Raw genomic sequence first — 23,752 nt, forward strand, 5'->3', positions numbered from 1 at the left:
AGAGGCTGCTGATTAAAAATAAAATAAAAAGCATTTCATACGTACCCAGTCGTTGTTTTGGTGACGAGTCCCTCTTCTTCCTCCAGTCCGACCTTCTTTTCTGACGCGGCAGCCTGTGATTTGCTGCAGAGGCCTCTGCAGCCTGTGATTGGCTGCAGAGGCCGCGGCAGCCTGTGATTGGCTGCAGCGGTCACATGGGCTGTATCGTCATCCAGGAATGTCGGGCCGGATGTCGAGAGGGACGCGTCACCAAGGCAACGGCCAGGAGACCGGACTGGAGGAAGCAGAAAGTTCTCGGCAAGTATGAACGTCTTTTTTTTTTACAGGTTGATGTATATTCTGATCGGAATTCACTGTCCAGGGTGCTGAAACAGTTACTGCCTATCAGTTAACTCTTTCAGCACCCTGGACAGTGACTATTTACGGACGTCGCCTAGCAACGCTGCCGTAATGACGGGTGCACACATGTATCCACCCATCATTACGGGGCCTCATGCACACGACCGTAAAAACACCCGTTATTACGGGTCGTAATTACGACACGAAATAGCGGGCCCATAGACTTCTGTTAGCCACGGGTACCTTCCCGTTTTCTCACGGGAAGGTGCCCGTGCCGTTAAAAAGATAGAACATGTTCTATTTTTTTATTTTACGGGCCGTGCTCCTATACTTTATAATGGGAGCACGGCTCGGAAAAACGACCGGCTGCCCGTGCTCGGCCGTGCTCATCTCCTGAAATACTCTGTGCTGCCTCAAACTCTGTGGACAGGTCAGGATCCTGTTTCTTTTAAATGCTGCTGGGGAACCCACTCAATCCACTATATAAGGCTGCGCTACAGTGCAGCATTTAAAAGAAACAGGATCCTGACCTGTCCACAGAGTTTAAGGCAGCACAGAGTATTTCAGAAGATGAGAGTGCGGATCTTGTGCGGGGTGGTGATTTGCCAATCATGTGAAGGTGTTATTGAGGACAGGAGTGGAGGAGAGGTAACAGACTGAGCTACGTAATGGTAAGAGCAGAGTTCACAGCAGCACAGAGTATTTCAGGAGAGGAGTGTGCAGATTCAGTGCTGCTGTGAACTCTACTCTTACCATTACGTAGCTCTCAGTCTGTTACCTCTTCGCCACTCCTGTCCTCAAGAACACCTTCACATGATTGGCAAGTCACCACGTAATGGTAAGAGCAGAGTTCACAGCAGCACAGAGTATTTCAGGAGATGAGGGTGCGGATCTTGTGCGGAGTGGTGACTTGCCAATCATGTGAAGGTGTTATTGAGGACAGGAGTGGAGGAGAGGTAACAGACTGAGCTACGTAATGGTAAGAGCAGAGTTCACAGCAGCACAGAATCTGCACGCTCCTCTCCTGAAATACTCTGTGCTGCTGTGAACTCTGCTCTTACCATTACGTAGCTCAGTCTGTTACCTCTCCTCCACTCCTGTCCTCAATAACACCTTCACATGATTGGCAAGTCACCACCCCGCACAAGATCCGCACGCTCATCTCCTGAAATACTCTGTGCTGCCTTAAACTCTGTGGACAGGTCAGGATCCTGTTTCTTTTAAATGCTGCACTGTAGCGCAGCCTTATATAGTGGATCGAGCGGGTTCCCCAGCAGCATTTAAAAGAAACAGGATCCTGACCTGTCCACAGAGTTTAAGGCAGCACAGAGTATTACAGGAGAGGAGCGTGTGATTGGCTGCAGAGGCCACTGCAGCCTGGGATTGGCTGCAGAGGCCGCTGCAGCCTGTGTTTGGGTGCAGAGGCGGTCACGTGGGATTAAGCGTCATCCCTGGAGGCCGGCCTTCTGACGTCATCCTGACGTGCGTGACCGCCACTACAGCCTGTGATTGGCTGCAGCGGCGACATGGATGAAACGTTATCGCTGGAGGCCGGACAGGAGGAATGTAAGTATGAACGCATTTATTTTATTTTTTTATTACATTAAAATTTTATTTTCCGCGTGCCGAGCATGTACTGTCAAGGTTGCTGAAAGAGTTAGTGCAGCCCATTAACTCTTTCAGCACCCTGGACAGTACCATGCTCGGTGCACGGAAATTACAGGTTCGGTCAGAACTAGTTCGGTCCGAATCAAACTTTTTCGTGAAATTCGGCGAACTAGCCGAACCGAACTTTTCATAAGTTCGCTCATCTCTATTCTTGACCATCCTATTTCCCTTCTGTATCTTTTGCATAATTTCTTGTACAGTCAGTGAAGCTCATTCCTATTTCCCTGCGCCACTCTTCAGCCGCAAAATATTCCCCATACATTTTTTAATTCTTTTTAAGATTGGCATAGATCACAAGAAAGGATTCAAACACGTGGGTCGATTTGAATATATTCATCCTATCCTCCTTTCTTTTACTGTAAAACTCGGTGACTTGTCTATATGTAAAATAATGTCCATTCCTGATCTCAAATTGATTTTGTAGTTCTTGGAAGCTCCTAATTTTGTCTGGTTGATCAAATAAATCCTTAACCCATTTTAGCCCCTTGTTGTCCAATTCATTTAAGATTTTTGGTAGTATCTTGTCTAACAAACCAGGATGGTCTTTAATCTTGAGGTAACTAGAAATATACTTTGGAAGATCGCACCCTTTTCTTATTTGTTGCCATGTTTTCCTTGCGTCGGATACAATTATTATATTTTTCACTGACTTGATATCCTTCAAGTTAGCGTGTAAAATGCTTACCAAAGAAAATGGTGATATCAATTCCTCCTCTGTCTATTTACAAACGTGTTCTTATTGTGAATCCAATCAATGGAATATCTGGTTAGGCATGCTAAGTTGTATTTTTTAATATCTGCAAATCCTAGCCCTAATCCTCTTTCTCTAGTCATCATCAGCCTCAAGGCAATTCGTGGTCTCTTATTTTTCCAAATAATTTTTTTAAAATGTTTTTCAATTAGGAGAATATCTTTCAATTTCAAAATTATTGGAAGTAATTGCATCGGATATAGTAGACGCGTGAAGCTAATCATTTTAAGGAGTTGTATTCTCCCGAAAAAAGAGATTGGAAAGTCTCTCCATTTATGTAGCTCTTTTTTCATTTTCTCTATTATGGCTCAGATATTTAGATCATATATCTCTTAGTTCGAGCGTGCTAGTGTCATCCCCAGATACATACATTTTTCATCCGCTATTTTGATCTCCAGGTCTCTGACCCAATGTCTGTCTCCTCCGATTTTTAGAAAAAAAATCTCGCTTTTTGATCTATTTATTTTCTATCCTGAAAATCGTAAAGTGTTTCCAAGACAAGTGACATAGTGGTCTAGGGTCTGACAAAAAGATCAAAAGATAGTCTGTGAATAAACTAGGCTTGATTTCTTGTTTATTTATTTTAATACCACTAATCTCTATTTGATTTGCTATATATCTGGAGAACATCTAAAATAGCCAGGTCATCTTCTCCCTTATTTTTTACTATTTGTCCAGTCCAAACCCTTCTAATGCTTTTAACTATTGTCCTGCCTTTAATAAAGCCATTTTGGTCTGGTGTGATCAAACTAGGCATCATTTTGGCTAATCTATCCGCTAGAATTTTACTCATAAATTTTATGTCTTGATTGATCAAAGAAATAGGTCTATATGATGCAGGGTCCTTTCCCTTCTTTACAAACACCTTGATATAGGCTGTCTCGCTAGATGGCATATTTATTTTGTTTAGCAAAAGTGTTAAATAGCGGTTTCAAATCCATTCTAATTTCTTCTTTTAACAGTTTATAAAAATTCCCTGGCGTACCCATCTGGGCCAGGTGCTTTGTTATTAATTGGTTGTTCGATGATCCTATCTATTTCCCGCTCAGTTATTGGTCTACTCAATGCACTCCGCTGTCCTTCCGTCAAGATGGGAAGATTCGTATCTCTCAAATATTTATCATTGGGATCAATATGCCCTTTATCAGGTCTATATAAATCTCTATAAAATTAAAAAAAAACAACTTTATTTATCTGCTTCATTTCACTACGTATTTTTCCGCTCTGATCATTAATAGCATGTATATTTTTATTTCCGTTAACCTCTTTTGACAAGTTAGAAAGTAATTTGCCAGACTTATTGCGTATCTAAAAAGTTTAGCTTCTTTCTGGTTACTATAAAAATTCTGAATTTTTTCTAAACAGATATTATTAAGCGATTAGGCTTTGAGCATTTCATCTTTAAAGTAATTAGATGGATATTTTTTATAGGTATTATAGGCCAATCTATAGCTCTCTCTATCTTGCCAATATCTCTCTTGTTTTTTTCTGGTATTTTCTAGTATACGATATTATATGTTCCCTTAATACAGCTTTGGCTGTTACCCAGAATAATATTGGATCACTACGTGCCTCATCATTTTCTTTCACGTACTGGGCCCACCACTTCCTCATATCTACTACTAATTGAGTGTCTATAGCGAACTGCGTGGGGAATCGGGTGATAAAGCTTCGGCATATTTCACCTACAACGCTGCTTAATACTATGAATGATCATATTAACGATCGTTAGTCCCTGTACTCGCGATCATTGCTCTATATAAACGGAGCTGAAAGAGCCCCCATCGACATGTTATTATCGTCGCTTGGCGAACGTTACCGGCCAAGAAATCTGGCCATTTAAAATGACTCATACTTGTAGATTAGGTTAGTCTGATTATAAGAATCACTAGAGGAGGGAATGAGAAGGAAATTTGTTTAGCAGAACAAGATGTCGAATGAGCAGGTGATAATGGAAAATCACAGTATTGGGAACTTGCTATGTATTCCTCACTAACCTAAAATAAGAAAGTCATCTTCCCCAAAACATAGCTGCTTTAGTCATGACATTTTATAGATGATCATGACTAGATAAAACTTTTGTGAGAATTAGGGTATGTTCACACAAAGTGACCAAAAAAGTCTGAAAATATGGAGCTGTTTTCAGGCGAAAATAGCTCCTGATTTTCAGAAGCTTTTTCAACAACTCGCGTTTTTTGCTGCGTTTTTTTACGGCCGTTTTTTGGAGTTGTTTTTCAATGGAGTCAATGAAAAATGCCTCCAAAAACGTCCCAGGAAGTGTCCTGCACTTCTTTTGACGAGCCGTGATTTTACGCGCCGTATTTTGACAGTGACGCGTAAAATAAAGACTCGTGGGAACAGAACATCGTAATTCTCATTGAAAGCAATGGGCAGATGTTTGTAGGCGTATTTGGGGCGATTTTTCAGGCTTAATTCGAGGCGTAAAACGTCCGAATTAGGTCTGAAACCACTGCGTGTGAACATATCCTTATTATGAGAATTGCTACTTTTGCTGAATCATTTGTAAGTATGTATGTAAGACTTATACAAGGGAAATATGATTGAATATTACTAAGGTTATGAGTGAACGGATACAAACATTTATCCTATATGCTTATTAGATTGTATAAAAGGTTCAATATAAACAACTCTTAGATCAGAAACTGAACCTGTATCTGGTCTATAGTGTACACAATATTACTATTTTTTTTTTTGAATCAAAAAGTTTTTATTTTTCCAAATTTTGTATAACATTACATTGAAAATGACATTCACAAATCCAAAGATACTAGGATAACATACAAGTAAAGCAAACAAACAGAATCACCTGATAACATATCAATATTCAGTGCTTTATAACATAGTACATAACATAGACCCGACTTTAGTTCTGTGTTGTGACGTACCCACTATTCTGGGTTGTGTTTCAGTTTGTTCCCTCTGAACCCTCCTCCTCCTCTCCTTCCTCTCCTATTCCCCATAATAGGAACTCTGCTTCCAACATTCCCATGACATTTGGAATTTGGTATATTGAAGCTGTTGGGATGCTATCATTTTCTCATACATATATGTTGAGTTAATTATATTTATGATTTTCAGCACATGGGGCTGTATTGGGGATTTCCAATGTCGGGTAATGGTTAGTTTGGTAGCCATATATATATGGGCTACCACTGTCCGTGCGTTAGTCGGGATATCTCCTATACCTATTAGTAGCAACGCCAGTTCCGGTGCCAGAGGAAAGCGCATACCCACCACAGATTGTGCTATTTGGTGTGCCGCTACCCATAAAGTTCGGACGACTGGGCAGGACCACAATGTATGTAAAAGGGTCCCCGGCTCTCCGCATTTCCTCCAGCAAAAAATCGAGTTGTTTGGAAACATTAAATGAAGTCTAGAGGGAGTGTAGTACCATCTCATGTGAGTTTTGATAATGGCCTCCTGAAATGAGGTGCAACAAAATATTTTATATATACAGTGAAGTGCCCTTTCCCACTGTTCCTCAGAGACGGATATCTTCAAATCTCTTTCCCATTTCAGCATGGCCACAGTTTTCACAAATATACTTTTCCCCCCCCAAAAGATTATATTAAAACGAGATCCCCTTTTTCTTCCCTCCCGAGTGTGCCAGGTGTCTAATAATATTTCCCGCAACATATCCGGTCTTGGGGACTACTTTTTGAAGAAGATCTCTCACCTGGAGAAACCTATAGAATTCCTTGTGTGGAAGGCCGAATCTATCTCTGAGGTTTTGGAAGTGGAGAGTGTTATGCTCATCATAAAGATCCTGTATCGAACCAATCCCCCGCTCCTTCCAGTTTTTCAGATCCAAATCTGGGATCTGGTCCTCCAAGAAAGATAGAGGGATCTGAGTTAACAGGACTTGTGAGTCTCGTCCCATTTTGGATACAAATTGGAGCCATATGCTATTTGTGACTATGATGGGCGTGAGAAATGTGCGTCCATTGGGTCTTTGCCATAGATTGTTAACTAGAAGAGATTGTAGGGACTTGCAACCACCTATAGAGGCTTCAATCTCCACCCATTTTTTATCCCCTGCGTTATTCCACCAGAATGTTGTCTGATCCAAAATGCAAGCTTTGTAGTAGTCTTTGAGACTAGGTAAGCCCAGTCCCCCAACCCTCCTATGTTTGGTAAGGGTTTTAGTCGCTATTCGGGGACGTTTGTTATTCCATATAAATTTTAGGAGCATATTAGTCCGAAACAGGTAAAGGAGCTTGGGGAGAATCAGCATTTTGTATGCCGCCACTCTCCCAAACCACGAAATGATACATTTCGAATATTTGGATATGTCCTCATTTATGGTTGATAGCACGGAGGGAAAATTTGTTTGGTACAGTTTGTTAGAAGGAAAGGTCAGATGAACGCCCAAGTATGAAATATCTGTATTGCACCAGTCTAGTATAAATTCTTTTTTTAAAGTCAGGAGCATAGGTTGGGGTATGTGTATAGGAAGGATTTGCGACTTTTCCCTATTCAGTTTGTAATATGAGACTCGGCTATATTCCTCTAGAATCTTAAATGTCGCCCTAAGTGAGGTCATGGGGTTCGTACCCACCAGCATAACGTCATCGGCGAATAGTGCCACTTTGTGTGAAGACTCGCCCACTACTACCCCAGTTATATCGGCGGAGTTCCGAATAATTTCTGCCAGGGGTTCAATAGACAAAATAAAAAATATCGGGGAGAGCGGGCAACCCTGTCTAGTGCCATTGGTGATGTCAAATGGGGACGATAGGGTATTATTCACATACACCTTCGCTGCGGGATTACAGAGCCCGAATTGCTGTATGTATTGTACCCACCAGGCCAAATTTTTCCAAGACCGAAAATGCGTATTCCCAATTTACCCTGTCGAATGCTTTTTCTGCATCCAATGATAGGAAAACCGCAGGGGAAATAGATGTCTCTACTATTTGCAACAGGGATAACAATCTTCTGGTATTGTCTGGAGCTTGTCTACCCATGACAAATCCTGTTTGATCATTTTTGACTAACACTGGTATTATGGATAATAATCTATTAGCTAGTATTTTAGCATAGATTTTTACATCCCCATTTAATAGTGAAATAGGTCTATAATTTGCGGTGGAGTCAGTCGACTTCCCAGGCTTAGGTAACGTGACAATAAGAGCTGTCAACATCTCTTTAGGAAACGATCCAGTTGTTATTGCCAGGTTAAACATTGGTATCATGTGTTCTATTAGGATGGCCTCAAAGGTTTTGTAGTAATCATTTGAAAAACCGTCTGGGCCTGGAGCTTTATGGAGGGGAAGGTTCTCAATAGCTTTACTTACTTCTTCCCTATTCATTGGGAGGTTTAATGCATTTAATAGTTCCTGCGAGACAGAGGGCAGTTTGATTTTTGAGAGAAAGGAGTTGATTCCCGCTCGCGTAGGTTGGGGTGTTGTGCTATCTTCTTTGAGATTATATAGAGATTTGTAATATGCTTGAAAGGCATTAGCAATACCCCTAGGTGTGTAGACAGGCTGGGAGTTGTTGGGGTGTTTGATAACTGGTATTCGTGATTTGAGGGCTATTGTTTTCAACCGTTTTGCCAGTAATGCCCCAGATTTATTGTCCTGAGAGTAATATCGGGTATGCATTATTTTAAGAGTCTTATCGTGTTTTTGTAGGAGCAGGCGTTTCAGATGTAGGCGAGCATTCGTCAAGGAAGTAGTGACCTGGAGTGATTGTTTCTGTTTGTTTTGTATTTCTAGGCTTTGAATGTCATCCATGGCCCCCTGTATATCTCTCTCCCGCTGTTTTTTTAACCTGCTGCCCATACGTATTAAAGTCCCCCTAATGCACGCCTTGTGCGCGTTCCAAAGCGTGAATGCATTAATATCTGGAGTGGCATTAGTCCCTTTCACTATCGTGCAGTAATCGCCATATGTCATGTAGGTTCTCTCCTTGTTTTATTGAGCTAATCCTGTTTTTCCTCTGTACCTGAGAAGACGAGGTATCTAGCAAGGGATCGCAAATAGCGTTGAAGTCCCCGCAAATAAGTAAAAGACCCTTCTTGATAGCATTCACTCTCTTCAGTAGTTTATTCAAGAATCTATATTGGTTGCTGTTGGGGGCATACAGGTTCACTATGGTATATTCTACCATGTTAATAGAACAATGTACTATGATGTATCTACTAAGTGGGTCCACCACTGACTTGTGTATTTGTACAGTGAGAGAACTTCGAAAAGCAATAAGGACTCCTCTCTTTTTTTCAGGGAATGAGGAGTACAATATATTGGGAAAAGCTTTGTGACACATTCGCGACGGCCCTTTGTTAGAGATATGGGTCTCTTGTATACAAGCGACATCACATTTTTGCTTATTAAGTTCTCTCCATACCATAGATCTCTTGAAGGGGCAATATTACTATTTTTTAATCTCACTAAAGAGTGAACCGTCTGTTTGATAAGAATTTCTGTGATACAAGTGCTGGAATTTCCTTTCTACTGCGCAGTCCTTCAAGGACAATTTACGTAGGCAGCAGGAAAGATTTTGGGGAGCAGAATTCCTCTAGACATCACTAAAATGTACATTTATAAAAGAAGATGTAACCCATACTTAAAGGACCTGTAACCACACTATGTTTATTAGGTGAAAGCATCACGCAAGGCTCTCTTCTGTGACTCCAAATAATTAGAGATGAGCGAACCGGGACAACCGAACCCGTTTTCGGTCCGAACATCGTGAAAAGTTCGGTTCGCAGCGAATCCGAACTTCACCGGGTTCGGCCGAACACGTTTTGACCGAACCCGGCTTATGAGTCACTGATTTTCCGGTATGCGACGTCAGGAGATCGTCACTGTTCAGGGTGCTGAAAGAGTTAAGCGATCGGCAGTAACCGTTTCTGCACCCTGGACAGTGACTTCCGATCACAATATACATCAACGTGTAAAAAAAAATAGAAGTTCCTACTTAGCGATAACTCCGTGCTTCTTCCTCCAGTCTGACCTCCCGGGATGACGATTCAGTCCAAGTGACCGCTGCAGCCAATCACAGGCCAATCACAGGCTGCAGCCAATCACAGGCCAATCCCAGGCTGCAGCGGTCACATAGACTGCCGCGTCATCCAGGGAGGTCGGGCTGGATGCCGAAAGAGGGACGCGTCACCAAGGCAACGGTGACGCGTCCATCTCTTGACATCCAGCCCGACATCCCTGGATGACGCGACAGTCCATGTGACCGCTGCAGCATGTGATTGGCCTATGATTGGCTGCAGCGGTCACATTGGCTGAAACATCTTCCAGGGATGTCGGGCCGGATGTCGAGAGGGACGCGTCACCAAGGCAACGGCCGGGAGGCCGGACTGGAGGAAGAAGCAGGAAGTTCTCGGTAAGTACCAACGTTTTTTTTTTTTTTCACAGGTTGCTCTATATGGTGATTGGAATTCACTGTCCAGAGTGCTGAAAGAGTTACTGCCGACCAGTTAACTCTTTCAGCACCCTGGACAGTGACTATTTACTGACATCGCCTAGCAACGCTGCCGTAATGCCGGGTGCACACATGTAGCCACCCGTCATTACGGGAGCTCCATACACGATTTTTATGGGCTTTCTTGAATTACAGGTTCGGTCCGAATCAAACTTTTTCAAGAAATTCGGCGAACCAGCCGAACAGAACTTATGATAAGTTTGCTCATCTCTACAAATAATGATCACTCTGCTTTTTAGTTGTATGTATTTACTTATTGGGCATGTACTGTACCTCCTGTGCTTTTTTAGCATCAACTTCTCCATGTAGCTTAGGCTGTTTTCTTTAAACTCAATATGCAGTGGTTTTGCTCCAGCAGTCAATACAGTCTGAACCTCCGAACTTTCAGTGTCATCTAGGAAAAGTAGATTTTAGCCATTACAATAGATTTAAGTATAGGAACGGAACAATTCCACTCTATTATTGATGGAAATCCTTTATTTTTAAATATCAAAAACTGCTGGTATATTATTATAATAATAATAATAATAAAATAAGTACAATTGTACTGTAGTGATAATGGGAGATTTTAATTTCCGGGATATTAATTGGTGTCATGGTTCAGCTTCAACTGCAAAGGGGAGACATTTCCTCAACCTGTTGCAGGAAAATTTTATGGGCCAGTTTGTGGAAGACCCGACTAGAGGTGAAGCTCTGTTGGATCTGGTCATTTCTAATAATGCAGAGCTTGTTGGGAATGTCAATGTTCGTGAAAACCTCGGTAACAGTGATCACAATATAGTTACATTTTACCTATACTGTAAAAAACAAACGCAGGCTGGGAGGGCAAAAACATTTAATTTTAAGAAAGCCAAATTCCCCAGGATGAGGGCTGCAATTCAGGGTATAGACTGGGAAGAACTAATGTCATATAATGGGACAAATGATAAATGGGAGATTTTCAAATCTACTTTGAGTTATTATAGTGCAAAATTTATTCCTATAGGTAACAAGTATAAACGACTCAAATTAAATCCCACATGGCTTACACCTTCTGTGAAAGGGGCAATACATGACAAAAAAAGGGCATTTAAAAAATACAAATCTGAGGGTACAGCTGCAGCCTTTGTAAAATATAAAGAGCTTAATAAAATCTGTAAAAAGGTAATAAAATTAGCAAAAATACAAAATGAAAGGCAGGTGGCCAAGGATAGTAAAACAAATCCCAAAAAATTCTTCAAGTATATAAATGCTAAAAAGCCAAGGTCTGAACATGTAGGACCCCTAGATAATGGTAATGGGGAGTTGGTCTCAGGGGATCAAGAGAAGGCAGAGTTACTAAATGGGTTCTTTAGCTCTGTATATACAACTGAAGAAAGTGCAGCTGATGTAGCCGGTGCCAGTGCTGTTAATATATCAGTTGATATACTGAATTGGATTAATGTAGATATGGTCCAAGCTAAATTAAATGAAATAAATGTGCACAAGGCCCCGGGACCAGATGGGTTACACCCTAGAATTCTTAAAGAGCTTAGTTCAGTTATTTCTGTCCCACTTTTCATAATATTCAGAGAATCTCTAGTGACTGGTATAGTGCCAAGGGACTGGCGCAGGGCAAATGTGGTGCCTATTTTCAAAAAGGGCTCTAGGTCTTCCCCGGGTAATTATAGACCAGTAAGCTTAACATCCATCGTGGGGAAAATGTTTGAGGGGCTATTGAGGGACTATATACAGGATTATGTGACAAAAAATAGTATTATAAGTGACAGCCAGCACGGTTTTACTAAGGACAGAAGTTGTCAAACTAACCTAATCTGTTTTTATGAAGAGGTAAGCAGAAGCCTAGACAGAGGGGCCGCTGTGGATTTAGTGTTTTTGGACTTTGCAAAGGCATTTGACACTGTCCCCCATAGACGCCTAATGGGTAAATTAAGGACTATAGGTTTAGAAAATATAGTTTGTAATTGGATTGAGAATTGGCTCAAGGACCGTATCCAGAGAGTTGTGGTCAATGATTCCTACTCTGAATGGTCCCCGGTAATAAGTGGTGTACCCCAGGGTTCAGTGCTGGGACCACTATTATTCAACTTATTTATTAATGATATAGAGGATGGGATTAATAGCACTATTTCTATTTTTGCAGATGACACCAAGCTATGTAATATAGTTCAGTCTATGGAAGATGTTCATGAATTGCAAGCGGATTTAAACAAACTGAGTGTTTGGGCATCCACTTGGCAGATGAAGTTTAATGTAGATAAATGTAAAGTTATGCATCTGGGTACGAACAACCTGCATGCATCATATGTCCTAGGGGGAGCTACACTGGCGGATTCACTTGTTGAGAAGGATCTGGGTGTACTTGTAAATCATAAACTAAATAACAGCATGCAGTGTCAATCAGCTGCTTCAAAGGCCAGCAGGATATTGTCGTGTATTAAAAGAGGCATGGACTCACGGGACAGGGATGTAATATTGCCACTTTACAAAGCATTAGTGAGGCCTCATCTAGAATATGCAGTTCAGTTCTGGGCTCCAGTTCATAGAAAGGATGCCCTGGAGTTGGAAAAAATACAAAGAAGAGCAACGGAGCTAATTAGGGGCATGGAGAATTTAAGTTATGAGGAAAGATTAAAAAAATTAAACCTATTTAGTCTTGAAAAAAGACGACTAAGGGGGGACATGATTAACTTATATAAATATATTAATGGCACATACAAAAAATATGGTGAAATCCTGTTCCATGTAAAACCCCCTCAAAAAACAAGGGGGCACTCCCTCCGTCTGGAGAAAAAAAGGTTCAACCTGCAGAGGCGACAAGCCTTCTTTACTGTGAGAACTGTGAATCTAGGGAATAGTCTACCGCAGGAGCTGGTCGCAGCAGGGACAGTAGATGGCTTTAAAAAAGGGTTAGATAATTTCCTAGAACAAAAAAGTATTAGCTCCTATGTGTAGAAATTTTTCCTTCCCTTTTTCCGTCCCTTGGTTGAACTTGATGGACATGTGTCTTTTTTCAGCCGTACTAACTATGTAACTATGTAATTTGTCAATAAGATCAATAGATTTATTAATTGATTACGAATCCAACTGCATTGATTCATATGTCCTTAAATAATGTAGAACTTAACTGTCCCAGCAATACACATACATTTCATGCTAAAACTTATGTGAACATCCCAGCTTATTAAAAGATCATGTCATTTCTGCCCTGCTAGAGCTGCCCTACTTAACTAGAAGTGTGGTCTTTGTGAAATGGAAAGGTCTACAGCTCATTTGCACAAGCTCACAGATCGGGGTCCCTGAAGTGCTAAAAAGTGTAGAACATAAATATCATCTGTCCTAAGTTGCAACACCCAAAGTTTAAACCTGCCTCCGGCAGCAAAATTAGAACGTGATTTGGTTGTTGGAGGCTATATGATTACTCCTCACATACAATCACTTTCACGCTCCTGTCATTTTCACCTCAAAAACATCTCCAGAATCCGCTCTTTTCTTACGGAGGAAACCGCCAAAACTCTCATTGTTGCTCTGATTCACTCTCGTCTTGACTACTGTAACTCATTACTAGTCGGTCTTCCCCTCACTAAACTCTCCCCTCTCCAATCTATCCTCAATGCAGCAGCCAGGCTCATCTTTATGACCAACCGCTACACCAACGCCTCTAATCTGTGCCAGTCACTGCACTGGTTGCCCATCCCCTTCCGAATAAAATTCTAACTTATTACTCTCACCCACAAAGCTCTCCACAGTGCTGCACCTCCTTACATCTCCTCCCTCATCTCTGTCTACCACCCTACTCGGGCTCTACGTTCTGCCAACGACCTTAGATTAAAATCCTCCACAATCCGAACCTCCCACTCCCGTCTCCAAGATTTCTCTCGTGCTGCACCCGTCCTCTGGAATGCGCTACCCCAGACAATCCGATTAATTCCCAATATCCACAGTTTTAAACGTGCCCTGAAAACACATATATTTAGACAGGCCTATAACATTCCCTAATCGGACTCCTTTCCATGGCCCTCCTTTTAGATTAGTCATCAGAATAAGATTCCCTCACACTACTTCTCTTCATGTCCGTCATACACGGATACTGGCTGGTGACCGGCTCATGCAGCTTTATGTTACCACCCCATGTGTATAAAAATGGCCGGACCATTGTACAGAACAAACACTGTTACACTTTGTGTCTCCCTTATGTCCTCATAGATTGTAAGCTCTTGCGAGCAGGGTCCTCACTCCCCAGGTTTGAATTGTAAATGAACTTTGTCACTATGTAATGTCTGATATTGTTTGTTGCATGTTCCCTCTAAATTGTAAAGTGCTGCATAATATGTTGGCGCTATATAAATAAAGATTATTATTATTATTATTGGGTATCAATGGCCTTGCAACCACACACAAGCTAAACATCAGCTGTAGCGGTGCATCACAATACCATTAGATTTTTCACAAATCTCACATCAGCACCTAGAAGTCCGACAGATGGATATTGTTTGGTGAATGCCAGATGATCAGTTTTTACTAAAAGTGTAATGCCAACTATAGTTCTGTGAAAAAAATATTTTTCAAGGTGCCTTGGTTCCAGTGAAGGAAAATCTCAATACTACAGCATATTACATTTTAGAGAGTTGGTTTCCCAGTTTATGGCAACAGTAGGGAAAGTATTTTACTGTATCAGAGTGACAATGTCCAAAAGGATCTATAGATAGATAGAAAACAATATGAACTGACCCTGGATTGTTGAGTATAGTAAATTATATTTATTAAGGATTTTATTTTCAGTCTGTGCAACAATTAAATGTGTATCCTTGGATCTATGTAATGCAAAATCTATTCTAGCTTAGGGCCTGTTTACATTAGCATCAGGCTCCCGTTCATGGGTTCCGTTCGACCTTCCCATTGGAGGAACGAATGAATGGAAAGCTAAACGGAACCCATAGCTCCCATTTGCATTACCATTGATTTCAATGGTAATGCTTCCGTTGAAATTGGTTTCCGTTCCGTAAAGTTTCAGTTTTTTCCAGGAAAACAATAGCATACTCGACTACGCTATTGTTTTTGAGAGAAAATCAGAAACCTTACAGAACGCAAACCAACTGCAACGGAAGCTTTACCATTAAAATCAAGGGTAATGCAACGGAAGCTATGGTTTACGTTTAGATTTACGTTCGATTCCTTTGATTGAGAGGTCAAATGGAATCCATGAACGGAATCATGACACACCCTTACTATGTTCAACTGTTGTATGTTCACTACAAAAATTTGTTGAAATGTTTTGTTTTTTTCAAAAAACAAAATCATAAAAATAGCTTAGAACTACATTTATAATATAACCTCTGCCATAAACTGAACTTAGATCACCCTATGATAATCTCAGTTTAGTTCAACAGAAAAGTGAGATGTAAGGGTGTTGGGGTCCATAATACGGACACTAAAATGGAGCCATAATACAGACTCAAACCAGACGAGCTTCAAAGGGGTTGCTCAGGCATGTGCGATTTTTCATACTGATAACCTATCCTGTGGATAAGTCATCAGTCTATGATCAGTGTGGGGTCTGACACCTAGATTTCCACCAATCATATACTGATGACCTATCCTGTGGATAAGTCATCAGTATGAAAAACCACCGCGTGCCCTGACAACCCCTTTATAGTTACCTATAGGAACATTAATGTTTTACTGGTGTACAATATATTTATCTGGTAGACTAACAGTGTTTTGCACTTGAAGAAAGAAAACAGCTTTCTCAGCCTACAATTTGTTAAGTGCAGTTATTACATGCCTCCTCCTCAGAAGCTTCAGATGGTGAATATAACCCTTTCCCTCCGCAGCCATTTTTTGGTTTTACATTTTTGCTTTTTCCTCCCCACGCTCCAAAAGCCATTACTTTTTTCTTTTTCTGTCAAAATATAGCAGTATGAGCGCTAATAGTTTGTGGGACCAGTTGTAGTTTTTCACAGCACCACTTATTGTACCATATAATGTATTTGGAAACTGGGAAAAAATGTCTTTGTGGGGTGTAAAAAACAGCAATTCCTCTATTGTTTTTGAGTTTCGTTTTCACAGCGTGCACCATACGGTAAAAATGACATGTTAACTTTATTCTACGGGTCAATGCGATTACAGAAATACCAAATGTACACAGTTTGTTTTTTATATGGTTTATGACTTTTACAAGGAAAAAAAATAATTGTTAAAAATAAAATACATTTTGTGTATCAATTCTGTGCTAACTTTTTTATTTTGGCGTCGATTGATAGGTATGAGGGCTTTTTTTTTGCGGTGCCAGCTGTCATTTTTATTGGTACCTTTTTGGGGTACAAAATACTTTTTTGTAAGACTCTTTGTAATGTGGCTTCCTCAGGATTGTGGCGATACGCGTGGAGCAGCTTTGTCCCCCATTCCCAGAATTGGTAACATTGCTATACACATCACCTATCATATTGAGGCAATTTTTTTTTTTCATCCATACACACTTATGCTTGTAGACCATGAGGTAATTTGTGTACTAGCCGCTTGTGTTGAGGGGGATCGGTGGTTTGGTGGGGGTTTTTGTTTGGCCACTTATCATGGCGGTAGCCCCCAGGATCTTTGTATAGAGCATGTTTATTCCATTTTAAATTATTGCTTGTCTTGTAAGTGTGGTTTAATGTGCTTAAAATTTTATTTTTACATTCAATTTACCACAGTATCTTTATTTTGCAAATATAGATACCCAATTTTTGTTGTTAATTATTGATTATAGTCTTTAGGGTATGTGGCAGTACTTGTGCAGTGCCCGCCAGGGTAGTCCTTGTGATGCAATTATTACTATTAGTGATAAATTCTGTAAGACCATGAATTGAATTGTATTGCTTCTGCCTTTGCCCTTCTCCATGTTGCTTACTATACTCAAAGTTGGGCGATTTATATAATGCTTTGCTTTAACCCCTTCAGGACCAAGCTCATTTTGGCCTTCAGGACCTAAACCATTTTTTCAAATCTGACATGTGTCACTTTATGTGGTAATAACTTCAGAATGCTTTTAGCTATCCAATCGATTATGAGAATGTTTTCTCGTGACATATTGTACTTTATGTTAGTGAAAAAATGTGGTCGATAAATTCATTGCTTATTTGTGAAAAACACCAAAATTTAGAGAAAATTTTAAGAAATTATGATTTTTCTAATTTTAAATGTATCTGCTTGTAAAACAGATAGTAATACCACACAAAATAGTTACTAATTAACATTTCCCATATGTCTACTTTATGTTGGCATCGTTTTTTGGACATGCTTTTATTTTTCTAGGACGTTACAAGGCTTAAAACTTTAGCAACAATTTCTCACATTTTTAAGAAAATATCAAAAGGCTATTTTTTTCAGGGACGAGTTCAGTTCTGAAGTGGCTTTGAGGGCCCTATATATTAGAAACCCGCAAAAAAACACCCCATTTTGAAAACTGCACCCATCAAATTATTCAAAACAGCATTCAGAAAGTGTTTCAACCCTTTAGGCGTTTTACAGGAATTGAAGGAAAGTAGAGGGGAAATTTTCAAATTTCATTTTTTTTTACAAAATTCTTTTCTAATACATTTTTTTCTGTAACACGAAAGGTTTTACCCGAGAAACGCATCTCAATATTTATTGCCCAGATTCTGCAGTTTTTAGAAATATCCCACATGTGGCCCTAGTATGCTAATGGACTGTAGCACAGGCCTCAGAAGCAAAAGGAGCACATAGTGGAGTTATGCTATTTTGTTTTTTCTACATAGCTTTTGGGGGAAAATTGGTTTTGTTTATGTACTTTTAAAAAATTTTGTTTGTATATATAAAAAAAACAACAACTTTATTTAACTGTGTTTTACTTTTTGCTTTTATAAATCCCGCTAGGGGACTTGAACCCCCTTGCATTATATATTGCAATACTAATGTATTGCAGTATATTGTGATTTTTACAGGCTCCTATTAATCCCTGCCTCTCTTATTAGGCCCCCAGGTTGCCACTACAACCATCGGCACCTGGCGTTCGTGCCGTGAGGGTGTTGATGTGCCATTCTCTTTTTAATGGCTTAGTGTCCCCGCCATCTAACGAGTTAAACAAGCGGGATCCCGCTTGTAGCAGTCAAGTGTTGGCTGTAACATACAGCGGACACGTGCAACTTATGGAGTGGGCTCTGGCCTTGAACCCGCTTCAGATGTTCCCTCTCACACTCCGCCATATATCTATATATGGTGGATGTCAGGAAGGAGTTAATGACATAAGGTGTACAAACAATAATTAATCTAGCATCAAGCATTGAGGAGAAAGCAGTAATGGAGCACAAACAAGTAGTGGCGTAGCTATAGGGGTCGCAGCGGTCACAACTGAGATCGGGCCCCACAGCTAGGGGGGCCCGCAGGCCCCCCTCACCATACTAGCACAGTAGCGCTACAATGATTCCTCTGCATTGCTGGGTCCCTGCTGGGGTACAAAAGAGACCCAGTAATGTATTTTAAAGCATTGTTGGCAGCTCGGCGGTGAAATAGTCATTGCATGGAGGGGAAGATTCTTGCCCGCCCACTGTGCTATCCACCCAATCAGCTCGCTTCTTGCTGTTTCTCTCTGACCCCACACCAAATGAATGTATGTAGCTAGCTACTAGTAATGCAGCTATTAACCCCGTCATTGTGTGTAAGTCTGTCATGCTGAGCAGTCACACTTCAGGGCTGACTGTTTAGCGTAACAGACAAAGTATAAATATGTATGTATCTATCTAATCTATCATATCTATATCTTATCCCATCACGGTGTGTCGGCGATTCAGAGTGAACAAGTGACCGGAATGAAGGGGAAGCAATGCTCGTACGAGCACTGCTCCCCCTTCAAAATAGCTGATTAGTGGGGGCCCCGGCAGGTGTCTGCTAGGCACTGTATCTAAGCCAACCACATGGTAGGCTTAGATACATGGCCCATGTGTGATCCTCTCTGCTGGACCCTGTATCTAAGCCTAGCTCGTGTAAGGCTTAGACACAGAGTCCAACAGACAGTATCACACATGGGCCATGTATCTAAGCCTACAATGTGTGTTACTAATGTTTTTTTTGTTTGCTTGTGGTTTTTTTACAGGTTCGGTCATTGGACGTTTTTTTTAATTTGGAATAAAATGGTTAATGAGGGTTGTGTGGGGGAGACAATTACTAAGGTGGTAGTAATGAAGTTTAAAAAAAAATACACAGAAAAAATATTTTATTGAAATAAAAAAAACAAAACAAAGAAACCTCATTAACCATTTTATTGAGAATAAAAAAACGGCGCCATCAAAGTAGTCCAACATCTGAAGTAATCAAACATCCGAACCTGTAAAAAAACACAAACCCAAAAAGAATTTGTAAAACATAAAAAAAGAAAAACAATTCTTACACTTACCTTTCCGGGGTTCAGCGCTGGAGCCGCAATGTCAGCGAATGGGCCCTGTATCTAAGCCTATCATGTGTGATACTGTCTGCTGAGCCAATGTATCTAATCCTATCAATAGCTATAGGGTCGTAGTGCTATAGATATGCTGTTATATATATATATATATATATATATACATACATACATATACACATTTCATTTTTTTTTAGGTGGGTTTATGTATTGGGGCTATTGCCCCTGACGTCTTTAGACCTTAGTGACGCCCCTGGCTGCTAGTGTTGCATCTTTGAGTCACTTAGGAGACCCATTGATGCAGCTGAAATCTGTGGGCCGTCGGCCATGAGAAGTAATTTGGGGGGGCCCAAGAAGAACTTTTGCACCAGGGCCCATGAGCCTTTAGCTACACCCCTGCAAACAAGTAAAACTATAAGGATATATTCCCACAGGTCGGATATGGTGCGGAATTTTCAACCAGATTTTCTGTGAAGAAATTCTGTAGCATTAACAGTAGCAGCAAAGTGAATGGAATTATATCAAATCTCATCCACACGCTGCAGAAAAATTCTTCACAGAATACGAGCATAAATTTACCTGCGGTGCAGATTATAAATCTGCAGCATGTCAATTTATATAGCAGAAAGTCTGCACATTTAAGCACATTGGGCAAGTCAAATTATGCAACAAAATGTCAATAGTTGCAGAATTTGCTGCAATTATGCAGCTTATTCTAAGTAAATTCTGCAGTTTCAAAATAAAGAAAAAAAAAAAAAAAAGGCCTTTACTGACGTAGCAAAGCATCCCTGCTCTTTTGGCTGCTCTGTGCAGTCGGACTTCTGTGATGACGTTTCATTACACGTGACCCCAGGAGTCAATCACAGGCTGCAGCAGTCACATCGGATTCCCTGTGTTTAACCCGGCCTTTGTCCAGACTCTGCTTGGTCCAATAAATCTATGCACCGACCTCTAGTCTGACCCTGAGCTTGCCTCCTTATACTGATTTCCGAACCTAATGTTGCCCGTCATTTGCTGACTCATTTGACCATGAAACTGATTATATCCGCCATCTGCAACCTGACAGGGGACTATCCTGGGGATTGTGACCTGGGAATCTCACCATCACAGTCCATGTCACTTTGCAGGGGTTAAGAGTGAAGAAAAGAGGATTCCTTAGAAAGCGCACCCCAGAAAGCCTTCGCCAACTCAATAATGGTCTCTGTCATTTATCATTCTTGACTGTTGCTAAGCTTCTCTCATGCTGTAACGCAACTCCTTATCCGACAAGATGGATAGTCTAACTAAAGTCTGTTTCCGCTATGCTGTGCTACTCTGCGTCACTGCCCCGGAGACGTCACCCAAGTTCCGACTACACTAGCTGGGGACCAGCATCCAGATATACTCTTGAGCTTAACGTCAAACATACAGAGTGTTACATAATCTGTTAGTTTAAAGCTTTAACTTCCCAATACAGTTAAAACATAAAGCACCAACAGAGTCTGTTTGCTGGCAAGCGAGTCTTCAAATGCAAAATATGTAATTAGTGAGAAAATAAATGCAAAATGCTAATGTACAAACCTTTGATGATGAAGAATCATCTGAATTGCAAAGAAATGTTAGATGTTGAATGGTATATGGATTAAATAGAATAAAAATGTGCTCGCGTTTCCTCAGTGGGCTGAAGAATAAGAAGTCAAGTCTCATAAGAGTGATCTAAAGAAAGTGACATGCGTCTTCTAAATGGGTCTGTTCTCCACAAGGATAAGAAACACAAAGGAATTCTTGGGGATTCTTGCAACAGATGCTTTGTATTGATGTACCCATAAATGATTCTATTTTGTGACAACACAAGTACTTAAACTATTGAAAGTGGAATATGCACACAAATTATTTTAGTTATATGGAAAGGAAAAAAACGGGACCAATTAAAAGGAACCGTAAATTCCATTTATTTTGATATTTTAGTCATATTTTCTGAAGTACTAATCATTAATTCCCTGGTGCAAAGATTGCCTGAACATCTTCTCCTTCTGCATATTTTATTGACGATCATGTCGTCAACTGGAAGTCATCGGGAACGGGTTGCCATTCCTCTCATTGCTTAAGAAAATATAAACGGTTGGTTCAGATGGGCCCAGCTATCTGGTTTGAGAGTCTGAGACTTAACAGTCCCATTTTCTTCCCGATGGCTAGTATGACTGTTGAATAGACACCTGTACCAACCTCCGTGGCATGCATCCACAATGGCTTCATTTTACGGTGATAATTGGTAGCTTAAAAGTTCAATTAAAACAGAATTTAAAGATTTTGGGTGCAGCATCTATTTAGAGAAATATTTTTGACCGTCCTTTGCTCCCAGCCCTGAAGTAGCACCTACCAATGTGGCTCCATTAAAAAGATCCACTGCAGCTATGTCCCAGCACCCAGCAGATGGTCTGGTATGCTTTGCCTTCCATGAAACATCTAAAGACCTTCGATGCCTGAACACCACTGAATGTGTCACATTATTTTTGGAATTAAACATATTGTATATTTTATTTTGCAATAAATGATACTAAACATGCAGTTTTTTTTTAACAGAGAATGTCTCGCGAAAAATCAGTCGCAAATTTTGCCGCACGGCTGCTTTGCGTAAAAATTTCGACTATTCCCCCATTTAACACCACGATTGAAACTCTCAAAAAAGGGACTGAGGCTTCTGAAAATGGGGCTGATATAAACTGCGTGCAAATCGACGCCAGATTTCACTGTGTGGTACAAAGTTGAGGCCTTTGCCGGGCCGTGTAACATGCCTCCCCCAATGAGAGTAGTCCCTCCATCCAAAAGAACAATACGATAAGAAAAAAACAACAAAAAGGCATCAGGGCCCTGCTTGTGCTGCGACCTGATATGCAACCTGATGTGCCGCGATTGTTACACCACAAATTGTGGCAGTCGAAGAGCCGAAGACGCAACAAATTTAGTCGTGCGCCTTTTAATAATTTGTCGCATTTTACTCCAGCAGGCTCGAAGCGAAGACTGGCGTATAAAAATGCCAATCTTAGTAATTATGCCCCATTGTGTGAGTATGTGAAAGCTTGTTTGCTTTGCTCTCTGTTCTCTATCCTTACATTATTTAAACTTTAAATTTAGAAATATTTGAACATCCTGTAAAAATGCAAAGAATAGGTATAAAAACAGCAATAATAATTGTGTTACCTGCTTCCACCTTCAGGACATCGAGAGGTTGTGGTTTATTCCTGGCCCCATTTCTCCACTCCAATAAAGCTTTATTAAAATATTCGGCGGATTCCTCTTCATTAAAAGTTCCGTGCAGTAGTGATCCACTACTTTTAGGCAGATGTTCTTTTCTTGGCTCTGAGTTAGAAGACTGTTGGAGAGTTTGTAAATACATTAATTTCTATATTGCAGTATAATACGATAATCTAACAGAAGCTGAAGCAAAAAAACACAGGCTATATTTACCATATTCATTAGCAAAAAAGAACTTACGGAACTTATACCCACATTCAATGGCATTGACTCTTGCGCAATATATATAGTGCTGTGAAAAAGTACCCGAATTTCTTTTGTTTTTGCATATTTGTCAAACTTGAATGTTTTAGATCAACAAACCACTTTCAAACCCTTAGTGACCAGCCTATTTTAGGCCCTAATGACCAAGCTATTTTTTTCGTTTTTATATAGTCGCATTCAAAGAGCTATAACTTTTATATTTCTATTGACATAGCTGTATGACGACTTGTTTTGTGCGGGATTAGTTGTACTTTTTAATGGCACCATTTTGGGGTACATATAATTTTTTTATTAACTTTTATTAACTTTTTTTTGGGGGGGGAATAGAAAAAAAACCTGAAATTCCACCACTGTTCGATGCGTTTTAAATTTACGCCGTTCACTGTGCAGCGTAAATAACATGTTACCTTTATTCTATGGGTCGGTACGATTACGAAGATACCACATATGTAGGTTTTTTATGTTTTACGACTTTTGCACAATAAAAACGCTTTTGAACTAAAATTATGTTTTTTCATCGTCGCTTTCCAGGAGCTGTAATTGTTTTATTTTTCCCGTCAATGTAGTGATTTTTTTGGGCTTGTTTTTTTGCGGGGCGAGACGTAGTTTTTATTGGTACTGTTTTGGGGTACATGGGACTTCTTCATTAACTTTTATTATGA

At 40.3% G+C, this 23,752-nt stretch overlaps 1 protein-coding gene across 1 annotated transcript in view; it reads right to left on the reverse strand.

Annotated features, from left to right (window-relative positions):
* The window catches only part of ZBBX (zinc finger B-box domain containing), a 199,239-nt gene that overhangs the window by 100,310 nt on the left and 75,177 nt on the right, over positions 1-23,752 (reverse strand). Inside the window, exons 9-10 of the mRNA XM_075861573.1 lie at positions 22,773-22,944; positions 10,493-10,613 (exon numbers count right to left, since the gene is read on the reverse strand). Coding sequence (XP_075717688.1) covers positions 10,493-10,613; positions 22,773-22,944 — 293 coding nt within the window. The remainder of the gene's footprint in view (positions 1-10,492; positions 10,614-22,772; positions 22,945-23,752) is intronic.

This window comes from Rhinoderma darwinii, chromosome 4 (assembly GCF_050947455.1).
Source record: "Rhinoderma darwinii isolate aRhiDar2 chromosome 4, aRhiDar2.hap1, whole genome shotgun sequence".
Classification (NCBI taxonomy): domain Eukaryota; kingdom Metazoa; phylum Chordata; class Amphibia; order Anura; family Rhinodermatidae; genus Rhinoderma; species Rhinoderma darwinii.